Source organism: Euprymna scolopes, chromosome 2, assembly GCF_053919585.1.
Source record: "Euprymna scolopes isolate OS-2025 chromosome 2, ASM5391958v1, whole genome shotgun sequence".
Taxonomy (NCBI): domain Eukaryota; kingdom Metazoa; phylum Mollusca; class Cephalopoda; order Sepiida; family Sepiolidae; genus Euprymna; species Euprymna scolopes.
The window spans coordinates 143,698,963-143,714,862 of NC_136483.1; the positions used below are offsets into that span (position 1 = coordinate 143,698,963).

Consider the following 15,900-nt stretch of genomic DNA (forward strand, 5'->3'; position numbering starts at 1 on the left):
TATATATATATATAAGAGAGAGAGAGACAGAAACACACACTAGCAGGGATATCCGGTGTTGCCCAGTCGTCATAAAAAATACAAGAGGTTAAAAAAGTGTGTCCAACATCTATAGATTAAAACTTTATCTCCCTACCTCTCTGTGTGTCTATCTTTATCTCTTTCCACCTTCCCCATTTTTCTATATTCCTCTCCCCCTCGTCACCCACAGATTTCTTTCATCTCTGCTCAGTCCATTCCTTTCTCTTGCTTTAAAGTATGAATAATAATAATAATGATGCAAATCATTCACCTCTTTATGTCATAGATAACATTGTAAATGGCTGAAAAACCGACCCCCCTCTCCCGGTTAAATCTGACCCAGTTGATTCTCAAAGAACGAATAATATTTTTTTTTTTAATGTATATTTTGGATATTATTCATCCAGGGCAATGCCAATTAAGAATATACCAATTTTGTATTTTTTTTTAATTTTTAGTTGGATACAGGCACAAACACATACAGACAACTACCGTTTATAGATATGTATATTCAGCTTCGCAAAATCCACAACTTAAAATACTTTAAATATTAATTTAAAAATCTCTGCTCTGTCATTATTTTTATAGTAAGTGCCCGTCTGAGCTCCAATCTATGATCCCTCTTGCCAAACTTTTACAAAAAACTAGACCAACTACAACCACTATCAACAATTTCCCCCACTCTATGCCTAAATCTAAACGCAGATCCAATGAACAAAGTTTCTTTCCTAGAACTGCCTGCATGTGGAATTCTGTTCTGTTGGCCTACTTTCTGGCCGACTACAATATGGTAGCCTTCAAGTCCAATGTAAACAAGTTCTTGTTGAGCCGTCCCTTGAAATAATCAAATGCTATCCAATTTATAATATTAACGATTACTACACTATCACCCTACATTCATTAACCCTTATCCTCGAGTGGCCTTTGAGCCTTGATAAAAAATATTAACATTTCATTGAACACATAATGCTTCATAGTTTCAAGAACGGTAACTCTGTAGCTGAAGTATCTCAAAATCTTCTTAAAAGCTTAAATGAAAGAACATGCAGAAAATGGTTTACAAAATTCAGAAATCTTTTTCGTTATCAGGATGTCTATTATTAGATGAAGATATCTTTGTGCCGTAAAATAATGCAGCATCATTTGAAGAATGGGCAATGAAACCGAGTATATATAAAGTGACTGTGTGTGAGAGAGAGGATACTTCTCAACCTATATACTCAACGAATTTTTGATCTACAGACCTGAAATTTGGTATATAAGGTATTCAAACACGTTGAAAACTTTTTAATCAGTTTTCATCCGGGGGTTGGGGGAAGGGGAAACGGGTGCTAAGGGATAAAAATTGAACAGTTGGTACTTGGGAGTCATCGGATTTGTATCTGTTTGTCAGCTGTTTCATGAATGCGCATGCACGGCTGTGAAACATGACAGCTTTTTTTTATGTTAAGAATAAGATTTTTGTTTAAACACTGTTTAAATGTTGTGTCAAGTTGGTGTAATGGTTATCGTACTTGATTCACTGTCTTTAGGTTTTGGTCTCAGCTCAAGTAATTTATTTTTACTTACAAGAAGTGAAAAGTGTAAAAAAAAAAAAAAAAAAAAAAAATAATACTTGCATGCACATGCCTCACTTTCTGTATTGATTAAAATATTCATGCGTATTTTACGACTGGGCAACGCTGAGTGGCCTGCTAGTATATCCGTGAAAGTGTGTATGTGTGTGAGGACGCTTCTCAACCTATATACTCAACAAATTTTCGATCTATATACTTGAAATTTGCTAATCTGACATGTGGAAAGTGTTTTAATCGGTTTTCATTCAGAAAAAAAAAAAAACTGTAAAACATCACAACACTAAAGTTAATAAAAATAACAATAAATTAAAAAATTAATTGAAGTATGGTGAATTGGAGAAAATTTCAACCAACATTGTGTGATCATTCCTCTTACTCTCAAATAACCAAACAAACCATACACTAAATAACAATGAATGTATTTTACTAGACACCAAATTCTTATCCATAAATGCATGCAAAAAGAATAAAATAAATAAAATGGATTTTAAAACTGAACACAAACAAGTAAAGTCTGAACTTCAATAACATTTGATAGACATGAAGTTTCCTGATCTGACCATTTTTAGCAGAAAATCCATTGGCTCAAAAAGTGTGTGTGTGTATATATATATATATAAAATCTCTTGGAATCAGTAAAAAGAGAAAATGAAGGTATAAAAACTACATAGTAATATAGGTTTATTCATTTGTTTAATATGGGTATACATCAATTGAGTATTTGGAATAAAGAGTTCCTTTTTACCCAAATACCCCTATTAAACAAATGAATAAATAGTTATATATATATATATATATATATATATATGTGTGTGTGTGTGTGTGTGTACTTTTTATACCATCATTTTCACTTTTTACTGATTCCTATATAAGTTGCAAAAAAATTTGTTGAGCTTTATATTATCACGATAGATGTCCTCTTAAAGAATTGATCTTATTCTCTTCCTTTAATCCCCCTATATTATATATTTCAGATTATGACATGCTGAATGTATTGGCATTAAAATATACTTAGTATTATATATGAAATAGAAAAAAAATTAAGTTGGTACGTATGCTGGTATATCAGTTTATTTTCAATATGGGATCCTATCTGTCAAGGCAGGATAGGCTGTTTTTAGCAGCTCCTGCCCAGATATGGCAGCAGTACTCCATCCTTGGATGTACTTGGCTTTTATATAGATAGAGAATTGCATCATTAGTGAAATATCTTCTGGAGTGGTAGAAGGATCCCACCATTTTCCCAGCGACCTTGGCCACAGGCTTGATGTATGTGTTCTATTTAAGATCAGGAGTAAAGGTCAAACCCAGAAGCTTATCAAAACATGGGGCCTCCCCTAGACGAGAGCCATCCATTTCAATCGACGCCAGATGGGGATCAGAGCGTTTATGATGTAGAGATAGGAGCTTGGTCTTGGATGCATTAAAGGTAACCAGCCACCTCTTCCCCCACTGTACCACGCGCTCAAGATCAGAGGAGAGAATCAGAGAGAACATCATCATTTACGGCCTTTGAGGTGTTGCCATAGATAGTCGTGTCACCAGCATAGATGTCAACGAATGATTTAAGTATGTGTTTTGGGAGATCATTGATGTAGATCAGGAAGAGAGTTGGGCCCAGCATGAACCCCTGAGGGACTCCAGCATTAATACTGTGGGCCTCTGATTTCTGCCCATCAACCACTACTCTTATGAGCCTATCAGAGAGAAATAATTTAATGATAGAGAGAACATTTCCAATTATACCATAGCTGGAAATCTTGTGTAGTAGGCCTTTATGCCAAACCTTATCGAAGGCCTTTGATATGTCAAGAGCAATTGCCCTAGAAATGAAGCCTTTGTCGAGAGATTCGCTAATCCTATGAGATATAACCGTCGTAAAATATGCATGTATATTATATTTGAAACAGTTGACGAACAGAAAAGTCAAATGATCCCCAAGTACCATTTTTTTTTTTTTTTTTTTGGTCCTTTGGGCATCTGGGATGCAGTTTGTTTTTTGGTGGTCTGATGGTCAGTTGAATTTGTGTGCTTCTTAGAAAGAGATGGGCCTTTTGGGTTCTTAACTATGAGACTTGTGTTTTGATTTGGTCATATGCAAATATTATGAAGTGTCATCTTCCTTTCTTTTCACAACAAAAATGACCCATTTCTCAACCGAGTTATGACTTATGATAAAAAATGGGTTCCTTACGACAACTGGCGATGCTCAGTTCAGTAGTTAGATGCCGATGAAGCTCCATAACACTTTCTGAAGCCAGAGTCGCACCAAAAGAAGGTAATGCTGACTGTTTAGTGGTCTGCGACCGGTCTCATCCATTATAGTTTTTTGAATGCAGGTGAACCCATTACGGCGGATACCTTACTCTACTCACATATTGTTATATGCGAGTCTGTTATTCAAAACAAGAAAACAAGTTCCTCAAAAAATTACTTGTTTTTAAAACTGGAGTTATTTTATTTGGAGGGAGAATTCTTCTGTTGCAGCAATGACACGGTTGACACTGCAATCAATGTTGAAATTGAACTACAACTTTGGACAGGTATAACGAACTAATGATCAGTTTATGCAGTCCGTGCCAAACTTTTACAAAAAAAAACACTAGACTATCTGAAACCACTATCAATAATTGCTCACCACTTTTTATCTGTGCCTAAACCTAAATGTAGATTCCATGAACAAAGCGTCTTTCTTAGAACTGCACGCCTGTAGAACACTTCAGTTTCCTTGCTTTCCAGCTGCCTACAATATGGTCATCTTCAAGCTCAACGTAAACAAATTCTTTATGAGCCGTTCCCTTAAGTAATCAAATTTACCAAATTTTCACTAACGATTACTACGATATTGTCCCATTAACTACCATACAATCATTAAACCTTATCCTTAAGTGGTCTCCAGGCCTTGATAAGTGGTGACTCCTTTGTAAAAATAAACAACAAAAGCACAGGCTTGTGTAATTTTTCTGGAATTGTCATGTAGTAATGAACATATCCAAAATTTATGAAAAACAGTAAGATAGAAAATTAATTATTAATGAAAATAGTCTTTGAAAGTAATTGGTGGAAGTTAAATTTTGCTAAGATTTTCAAAGTTTTCAGAATATTTTAACCCCTTGTAATAATTAGAACTTTCCAGTTTCTCTTTGTTTTTTTTTTTTTAAAGCTCAATGTTTGCTAATTGTCTCCAAAAACTATTTTTATCAATAATTAATTTTCTACCTTATCGTTTTCCTTATATTTTAAGTTGTTGTTTATGAATGATCTTTTTTATGACTGAATTATAAGTTCCATAGACAGTGATCCTGATAGAATAGTTGTGTTAATTTATGAATATGGTAGATGTAAATACAGGATTGTTAGCAAATATGTATAATGGCACTATGTGTTATGGATTTTTCTTAGATTGAGAGGGATTTGCTGTAGTAATTTAGGAACTTGTGATTATAGGCTCATTGTAGAGGTAGATAATCTTATTTTGAGATCATATTATATCCAAGCATGGAACAGAAGTGTGTAAAGAGAAATGTATGAATGTTCAATAGTAAATTTTATTTTGTGGTGATAATTTATTAGTATATTGGTGATAGTTTATTAGGCTGTCTAGTCCATGTTTTTAATTTGTTGTATCTTATTTTAATATTGCGAGTGGTCCTCTCTTTGTCACAAAATGCAGCGAATTGAATCAAAATGAAAACCGTCGAAAATACTGGAAATGTTTGGGCAGCGTTCATTCTTTGCCATAACGTTTATGATAGTTCATGTGAAATCTCGTAATTGTTTGACAAAGAATGTAATAATGCATGACATATCATAAAATGTCACGAGGATTGTGTGTATGAAACACAGAAATGAAATAAAAATCAAATAAGAGATTTTACCATTTTTGTTTTTTCAGATCAGTGAACTTTTTCTGAAAAAAATGAAGATTTGAGATTGAAATGAAGTGAAGTACGTGTAAGGTGAAGGTGCCATTTTGATTAGCATGACGTACTGTGCAAGCTATTCATTAATATATTCTGCTAATCCAGAACATGTAAAAATGTATATGGAATAGACAGTCATAACATCTGAAAGAATCAAAGTATTTATAGGGAGCGTTCATTATTTTGATTTAAAATCTAGTATAGTATATAAACATTAATCAGAAAAAATTAAAACAACTGCAATGAGTGTCTGCGAGATCAGTGGGAGTAGATATTATTGCTACTGTGAAAATGGCAGTGAATTCCACTGTAGTAAACTTGTTTATCCCTCCACCCACAAAAAAAAAAAAAAAAAAAAAAAAAAAAAAAAAAAATGCAGATGCACTGCTTCTTTAAATTGTTTTACTCTCCACTGTTTTCTGCCTAAAATTTTTACTTTGTTTCATAACGATAGACGGTTTCCCCTTTTCCTCCATATGTGATCAACCATGCCCGACTTTTTAACATTTTCATATTATGGCTTTCTAGTGTTCTAACTTTTAGTGGGCAACATGTCTCACCTTTGTATATTTTTCCACAATTATATAGATTTTTTTTGTTTACAAAGGGGTCACCACATATCAAGGCCCGCAGGTAACTCGAGGATAGGGGTTAATGTGTGTACGGTAGTCATTAAGACAATAGTGTAGTAATCGTTAGTATTGGAAATTTGGTATAATTAGATTATTTTAGAGGACAGTTCAATAAGAACTTGTTTACACTGGACTTGAAGACAATATAGTAATTAATTGGAAAGCAGGCCAGCGGAACAGAGTTCCACAGGTGGGTAGTTCTAGAAAAGAAGCTTTTTCATGGAATCCACGTTTAGGTTTAGGCACCGATAGAAAGTGGGGGAAATTTTTGATAGTGATTTTGGCAAGACAAGTCGTTTTTATGAAAGATTGGCAAATGCGAGACCATAGATTGGAGCTCAGTCGAACACTTGCCATGAAAATAACGATAAAGTAGGCTCACAGCGTCTCTTCTGTGGGAAAGAGGTTGCAGAGAAGAGAAAAGGGCATCACCTACTAGATTACGAAGTTGGTTTTGAACTCTGTCAAGGCAGGATAGGATGCTCCGAGCAGCTCCTGCCCAGATGTGGCAACAGTACTCCATCCCAGAACGCACTTGGCTATTATACAGGTAAAGGATTGCATTGACAGGGAGATATTTACTGGAGTGGTAGAATGATCCAACCATTTTGGTAGTAGATGCATAAAAATTAACCACTTTTTTCCCCATTGCACTACGTGCTCAAGATCAGAGGAGAGAGAATCAGAGTAATCTTGGTCATTTCTGGCCTTTGAAGTGTTGACATAGATGGTAACGTCTGCATAAATGTCTATGAATAACCTAAGAATGTGATTTAGGAGATCGTTGATGAAGATCAGAAAGAGAATTGGGCCTAGGATGAAACCCTGAGGGATACCAGCATTAATACTGTGAGCTGCCCATCAATCACTACTCTTATAAACGTAGCAGAGAGGAATGATGTAATAATTGAGAAGACATTTCCAACTATTCCATAACTGGAAATATCGTGTAGTATAACCTTATGCTATACCATACCAAAAGCCTTGTATATGTCAAGAGCAATAGCCCTAAACCCACAGTTCTTGTTCCAGAGTTCAACAAGATGCACCTGAAGAATATTAGAGATTACATGGATTGAAAGTTGTGAGAATAACATCCAAGATGAGAATAGTAGTCGGAATAATCTGAATAATACAAGTTTTATTTAACATGCAATTTTCAAGAGTGAAAATTTGATTTAATCTAAGTTCAGGTCAAATTAATACACATGCATGATAAAATTTGTTTTGTTTCAAATATCTTGTCATTGTTAAAAGCGGTTATATTTTCTGGCAATATTTTAAATAAGGGATCACAAAAAACTATGATGCATTCAAGAACAGTGGTGAAAATATCTCATTTTGAAGATCGGTAATACCAGCTTTGAATATAAAAAAAAAAAAAAAAATACTTACGTGATATAATCAAGGAATGAAGCCAAAGGTTCCAGGGAATGATTCCGTAAATGTTGGAATTCGATCACCAGTTTCTCTCGAAGACGTTCATCAATCACATTTACTGTCAGAGGACTGGGTTCATTGGCAAGGAAGTTCCCATAATCCGTGCTTTGCAAATGAAGTTTTAAGTCTAGAAGAGGAAATAAAAAAATAATTCCACTTTAACAGCAAACAATGAAAAAGAAAGAAAAAAAAAAAACATTTTACTTTGTAAAGAAATTTTAATTTTGCAAGCTCAGATTAAAATAAATTTTATGTTAACAAATATTATGGTTTTATAAATAAAAACATTATGCTTAAAAAAAAAAAAAAAAAAAATACTTTCTACCGATTCAAACTGGCATAGCTGTGCCAAGATAAAACCCAGATTACAAGTCAACCTTAACAATGAAAAAGGAAAATATTTTACTTCAAGGAAATTTTTATTTTGAAAACTCAAATTAAAATAAATTTTATTTTAACAAAACCCATTGTTATGGCTTTCTAAATGAAGTACCATTATGAAACAAGTTTTTTTTTTTAAATGTCTATACTTTCTACTGAAAAAAAAAAAAAAAAAATTAAAATTGTAATTGATCATTAATCAAATACATATAAAGTAAAAAGATTTTCTCTCACTGCACTGACCATAAATAAAAGCTGCATAATTTTTTCCCTTATTCATTTTAATTATCTATTGGTTGGAGTTTTGAATAAGATTTACATGCCAAATCAATTTATATTTTTAATTCTTCCATCACCAACTTTTATCTTGTTACTATTGTCAAAAAAAGGGAATTAGAAGAGATAACTCCCCCACACTTCGGGCCAAGATCAAAATGTAGTATCTGTTCTGATGCTACACTTCAATTTTTTTGTTCTCGGTTAGTAGAGGAGAAATCCTTCACGACCAAGACAATTTTTATTTTTGTTCCTTTTCTCCACATTAAAAAAACGACCCTGGTGTCTAACTGTTCCCGTGAGGAGGCAAAGTTAACAAACTTCCACACTTCCAATAGTCTTAACACTTACGATGAACTTAAAAATACACCTGACAATATGCTCAAAATCTTTTCCCCATATGCTTATACCTTTGTGTTTTGGCAGATTTTCTAGTATTGACTGCTTCAAAACATATCCCAGTGATTTGAGATTACCAATTGAGCTATACCTATGCATTTAAATTCCTTTAAGATTCTACACATTCTTACAATACCTGATTTTTTATCATTAAAAACACACAATTGTAACAGTCATGTTTGAAGGCTATGATAATGCAGTTTGGTAGAAAAACAGAGTTGGATATGAGACATAATAAACAGAATAAATGATAATATAGAAAGATTTTAATAATTATTATAAATTATTTACCAACATAATATATCAAACCAGGTGTTATGTTCTTTGAATTTTCGAGGTAGACCTCATTTTCAGAAAGACATAAATAAGTATATACAACAATGCAGTTGGAGTAGGTTTATCATTTTATTTACTTATGAAGATAAGATCTACCTTGAAAATTCAAAGAACATAACACGACTGATACCATCCTGGTTCAACACATTGGTAAATAATTAATAAACATTTTTGAAATAATTAACTAAAATGATACATATTTTATGTGTGTTACAGATACCATTTCATCTATTCTTACGCTTCTGTGCATCCATACATATTTATTTTCCATCAAAATTTTAAATCTGCATATTACAGTTCCTTTAAATTTACCAACATTCTTGAAATCAACCATTTATTAAACATTAACTATACTAAATACTTAAATCGCCAAAATTACACCTTTCTAAATTCCTAAGCTTGCAAATATAAATACTTTCTACCTCAACAGAATATAGACAGACATTTCTGTAATAATGATTTTCTTATCAACTATTAAGTGACAGGTGCATGAATTTAATGAGGTCAAACATCACGTGACTTAACTTTGGCTGCAAGCCAAGATGTTGGGAAAAACCAACTCCCCTTAAAAAGGGGAGTGTCCAAATGAATAGCATTGTTTCCCCCGCATTGATCAAAGCTCATTGCTTTTCTGGACCTCCTGGTATGAGTGCCACAGAGTTTCATTGTCTCTGGATTCAGTTTTGCATATGTACGGAAAAGCCGAACAAACACGTGGAGATTTTTTAAAAAATTGCAAAAATAGCGTGTAAAAGTCGCCCAAATTAAAGATACACATGACCTTGTTTCGTGAATCATAGATATTATAATCTAGGTAGCATATAAAAAGTTCTAAGCAATAGCTATTCAGCAAATGAGGTCAATGATCAGGTTTGTTTGTTATAAGCGAAGTAAAAAAAGAAAACAAAAACGAACATTAAAACATTTAGGGGGGGTAATCAAAACATCGAGAAAAAAAACAAAAAAAACTAATGTAAGGAAACGAACGATGTTAAATGTAAAAATCGAAAAAAACAAAAAGAAAACAGAAAAACGAACGTTAAAACAAAAAATAAAAACACGTGAAAAATGGCTTAAATAAGCCTGTTTCGATATTAAAACTTAAAAAATCAGTGGGCACCCGGGTGTTTTTGGGTGTGTGGTCGAGGGTGGATAAGCGAAGTAAAAAAAACAAAACAAAAAAAAACAGAAAAACAAACGTTACGTGAAAAATGGCTTAAATAACACTGGTTCAATATTTAAATTTAAAAAAAAAAAAAAAAAAAAAAAAAAAAAAAAAAAAAAAAAAAAATCGCAAAAAAAAAAGACATCTCACACCATGATTCGAACCCAAAACGTTTAGATAATGACTCAACGCGCTAACCAACTGAGCTAACGCGACATACATGAAATTTAGTCAGTTCTCCAACTATTTAAAGTAAATCAGTTTATGACGTCATCTGACGCATACGTAAAACCGGTCGTAATCACGAGAGGACGGTTTTTGTTGACACCCCCCCTGTCGAAAATTGTCGATTTTGGAGTGAAAAAATTAGCGTTTTTGGCCAATTTTTCGGGCGAAGGATGGGGCTTCAATATGATACCGAGTTTGTGAATTTTCGTTGTGTCTGTCAAAAGTTTTAGCGGATACACAAACACACATACAAGCATACATACATTTTCGCTTTTATATATACATATATATATATATATAGACTAGCGGGGGTACCTGGTGTTGCCCGGGTGTTTAGAGGTCCGCGTGTATTGGGGGTGGGGGGGATGAATCAAAACAAAAGAATAAGCGAAGTAAGAACCCTGTTTAAATATATATATATAAAAAAAAAAAATCGTTGCCTGGGTGTTTGTGTTGGGGGTGGGGGCTTAAACAAAAAAGAAAAAAAAAAAAAAAAAAAAAAGAAAACAGTTTTGGTAAGTAGTTAGGATCGAACCCGAAGCCTTGAGGCGAAGGTGGAAAAAAAAGTGTGCCAAAAACCTAACACATTACCCGCTCGGCCAACAAAGAGCAACTGAAACACGTTTGAATTTATTTAAGTATTAAAAACAGAACTGACACGTGCCCGCAATAAAAGTTTACTCTGCTGCTTCTATTTGCCCTCATTAATGAGGTCAAATAGAAATAGCGGACTTAACTTTTGCTGCGGGGCAGCTTTTGGGTTTGTTTACCCAACTTTGGCTGGTTGTTTCCCCAAGATGGGGGGGGGTAACCAGCTCCCAATTGTCCAGATTGAATAGCAATTGTCTGATATAAGGAGTTTGGCCCCACGTTGATCAAAGCTGATTGCTTCTGGACGTTCCCTGGTGCGATTGCTGGGAACAGCGCCTTAGCTTTGAATTAGTTTCGGTTTTATACAAAAGAGCTGAACGAACACAAGACAGGCTGAAATAGCAATAATTTTGTAAAAATCGACGTAAATAAATCTAGATGCAACGCATATTCGCAAATCATACATATTATGATCTAGGGGCTATATAAACAGTTCTAAACGATAGTAAGCCCCCCCCCCCCGGACCGTCGGTGAAAAAAGCCTTTTTGAGACATACAAAAAATGCGAGTGCGCATTTGCTTTTTATATAGATATATATATAGATTTTATATATAGACTAGCGGGGGGTACCCGGCGATGCCCGGGTGTTTTGAGGTGCGTTTAGTTTTGGGTAAATCCAAACTCCCGGGGGGGGGGTAAAAAAAAAAAGTTTTGGTAGGTGAGTATGAGGATCGAACCCTTGAGGCAAAGTTGAAAATTAAAGTGTTAAAATAAAACGTGCAACGCTAACCACTGGGCCACCGCAACATGCAAAGGAATACGTTTGAATTTACTTATTTAACTATTTACAGGTGGCAGCAATAAAAGTTAACTCCGCTGCTCCTATTTGACCTAATTATTGACGTTAAATAGAACAGTTAACTTGGGTTTGTTTACCCCACTTTGACAGATGTTGGGGAGGGGGAAACCAGCTCCCCACTTTCCAGACTGATTAGCAACTGTCTGATATAAGAGGACTTTGTCCCCACATTGATCAAAGCTGATTGCTTCTGGACGTTTCCCGGCGCCAGAACACGTTAACTTTGAATTAGTTTCGCTTTTTATACGAAAAAGCCCAATCAACACGCGAGAAGCCAAAATAGCAATAATTTTGTAAAAATCGATGTAAATAAATCTATATGCTATGCGCTTTCCTAAATCCTAGATATTATTATATAGGACCTATATAAACAGTTGTAAGCGATAGTAACGACCCCGGGAGCGTGTGCGAAAGAAGCCTTTGCGAGACATACACGAAATGGTCACACACATTTTGCCTTTTATATATATAGCTATATAGATTATATATATATATATAGATATAGATTTTATATATAGATTACTTTTTAAAAAATACCTCGCTCTCCAAAATAAAATTGCATAGCTAATTATTTTCTTTTTATTCCTTCACCTCACACTTTTACTCTTTTTAAAAAATCTTTTTTTATTAATACTTACATATTAATAGGGGGAGGCAGATCTATTAATTTTGTGAGTCTGTCCATTACAAAATTTTGTTTATTAAGTAGACCAGGACTTAAAATCCGGCTCTTAAACTCTTATTATAAATTTGAAATTAATAATAATATTGGATCCCTAAGTTTTCTCAAATAATCAACAAACACAGATCCCACAAGTTATAAGTATGCTTAGGAAGCAAACCTTTCTTTTAAACATGTTTCATTGTATAAGGTAGGTACGTAACTCTTCAATCTTCTTTTTCAATAACTCATTAGAGAGTAGAAAGTAGACCTTGGATTTACTTCAGTGGTGTAGCTAGAGTAAACGTCACCCCACTGACACTGTCACCTCTCCTTTGCTGTCAACCGACCCCCCCACCCCCAGATACGACACATATATAGTGCCCTGCAAAAGTTTACCATGCACATTTGAAACTGTCAGTATTTGTATTTCTAGCTTCCAAATGGTAATGAAACTTTTTCTTAGATAGGAACAGTGGGAAATATAAAAAATAATTTAACACAACGCGAAAAGAAAACTCAATAATGCAAAAGTTTACAACACATTTACAAAATAATATCTAGTATTTTGTAACATAACCATTATTGTTGATACTTGCAGACGTTTTGAGTAATCTCCTACGAACTTCTTACATGTGTCTTGTGTTATTTTATTCCATTCTCCCACACAAAATCTCTCCAATGCTTTCAGATTTGAAGGTTCTCTTCTATGGACCCGTAATTTCAATTCTCCCCATAAATTCTCTAAAGGGTTGAGATCGAGAGATTGATTTGGCCACTTCAAAACATTCACTTAATTTTAATTAAACCAATTTTGTGCGAGTTTCGCAGTGTGTTTTTGGATCGTTATCTTGTTGAAAGATCCAGTCTGATTCTAATTTGAGCAACTTCACTTTCTTTAAGGTTTTTTCTCCAAGAGACTCCTATAAAGTGCTCCATTCATTTCTCATTTTATTATTTCCACTTTTTCTACGCCCCCTGCACTAAAACAACCCTGGATCATAATGGATCCTCCTCCAAATTTTATTGTTGGAATGGTGTTTTTTGACTGGTATTCAGTACCTTTTTTTATTCAAACTGTCGATGTTTTTGGAGTGCCAAACAAGTCTGACCCAAGCACGTCATGCCAAAACTCTAGAGGCTTGCTTGCATACTCATTTGCAAAATCAAGCCAAGCACAAACATGCTTTGGCTTAAGGGGAGTTTTCCTTGCTAATCTTGAGATGTCTTTTAAGGTGAAGGGTTCTACTGATTGTGTCCTTGCTAACCTTAATTTATTGTTTTCTAAGTCCTTCTCCTGCTCTCCAAGAGTAATTCTAGGCGAATTCATAACCTTCCTTGTTAACAACCTTTGAGCATGTTTGGTGATTTTTCAAGGACGACCTGATCTGGCCAAATGAAGGGTTGATTTGTGAGATTTCCAGTGCCGAATTATTGTTCCAACAGAATTCAATGGAACCATTAACTTTTTGGATATTGTTCTATATCCCAATTCACTTTGATGAAAATTTACAATTCGTTTTCTGAGCTCTTGACCAATCTGTTTATTCTTTCCCATGATGTGGTTGCTTACAATACGTTTATTAGATAAAGAATGACGCAATACTTTTACTAATTGCTTACTTTGATGTCTATTTGTTGTGGGGTTCAGTTGGATCCACAAGAGCAACATGGGAAAAACATGTATGTGGTTTACAAGTGCATTAAGGAAAAGTACAAGGATATAGAGAGAGATAAAGAGAACAATAGTAGTTGCAGGTATTAGTAAGATCTCGCTTCCCCGAGGTACAATATCCGTTGAAATCTCGCTCCACCGTACCAGCCTTAGGAGCTGATTATATAGGATCTGGACAAGTCCATTATGGTGTGAGATCCGGTCTCACAACACAATTGCATATTCCTGAACATTCTAGAAGCTTCTAAGCATTTTACCATGATAAACTGTCATAAAATTTTTGAGAAATCTAATGAATTTGATATCTATTATAAACATTTGTGGTGCTAATTATTGAGTTTTCTCTGTGTTTTGTTAAATTGTTATATTTTATTTTTCCCACTGTTCCTATTTTAGTTTCAATACATTTTCTATGTTTATAAAAAGTTTCATTACCATTTGGAAGCTAGAAATACAAAAACTGACAGTTTCAAATGTGTATTGTAAACTTTTGCGGGGCACTATATATATAACCATTTAATTCTTTTTCCAATTATATTTCACAGTTAAAAGAAAATGAAATGAGTTTCATCAAATGATTTCAAATGAATTACTATTCAAAACTACAAAAAATACAGGGTCAAGAATTTTCAATAAACATCGGCAAAAATATTCTTCAGTTACTAATTAAAAAAAAAAAAAAAAAAAAAAAAATGTAAGAGTTTCTAATATTTTTGAAAAGATTAAAAACTTTACATAATATATATGATAAATAAATCCTATTTTCAGACGATTTTCACACCTTAGCCTGGCTGAAAAATTTTGTTGGGGTGACATTGTGTCACCCCTCTTTTGCTGTCACCCGGGCTGGACCGCCCCCCTTCTTCCCCCCTCTAGCTACGCCACTGCATGTAGGAATACAAAAAGTCTTAGAAAAGATTAAAAACTTCAAAAACTTTACATATGTGATAAATAAATCCTATTTTCAGACTATTTTCGCACCTTAGTCTGGCTGAAAAATTTTGTTGGGGTGACATTGTGTCACCCCCTCTTTTGCTGTCACCAGAGGTGGATCCCTCCCTCTCCTAGCTACGCCACTGGTTTACTTTCAGCAATTTCATAACTCTTCTATCTGGTCCTTTAGTCCCCATATTCCATGAACAGGATTTCTAACAAAATAATTTCTGTTTTCCGAATTGGAGGAATGGTATGCGAAGATTTTCAGTTCTCTCACCGTATTTATCATCATCCAACTGGCATTCTATTCATCTTGTTAATCTATAATGTAAATCTCACCTGTCTGTTTAAATGTATGTATGTATGTCTGTCTAAAACTTTCGAAATAGGCGACGGATTTTAACGAGATCAGTATCGTTTTGAAGCTCGACACTTCGAACGACAAATATCGAAAAATTAGCCAAAAACATTAATTCCTTCACCCTTAACTGGGCAGTTTTATTAAGGAAGGGTGGATTTTTTCACTGACATTTTTTGCAAGTCATTCAACCCTCACGTTCATGACGTTGCTTAAAATGTATTATTTCGACCACCTGTGATGTCACAACCATGGTAGGCACATCGGTAAGACAGTTTTTTTCTTCACCTCTTTTTCCTCTGGCACGTTATGGGTTCAAGCCTGCTTACTACTCCTATTTTTTTTTTTTTTGTGCTCGCAATTTTCCTCTTTTTTTGCTCAACCAACACCCTTACACCCTTCGCGTCACGGGTCCGAGCCTGTCTGCCTATTACATTTTTT

At 34.3% G+C, this 15,900-nt stretch overlaps 1 protein-coding gene across 1 annotated transcript in view; it reads right to left on the reverse strand.

Moving 5' to 3' along the window:
* The window catches only part of LOC145296998 (V-type proton ATPase subunit d-like), a 58,768-nt gene that overhangs the window by 25,671 nt on the left and 17,197 nt on the right, over positions 1–15,900 (reverse strand). Inside the window, exon 2 of the mRNA XM_080143220.1 lies at positions 7,549–7,720. Coding sequence (XP_079999346.1) covers positions 7,549–7,720 — 172 coding nt within the window. The remainder of the gene's footprint in view (positions 1–7,548; positions 7,721–15,900) is intronic.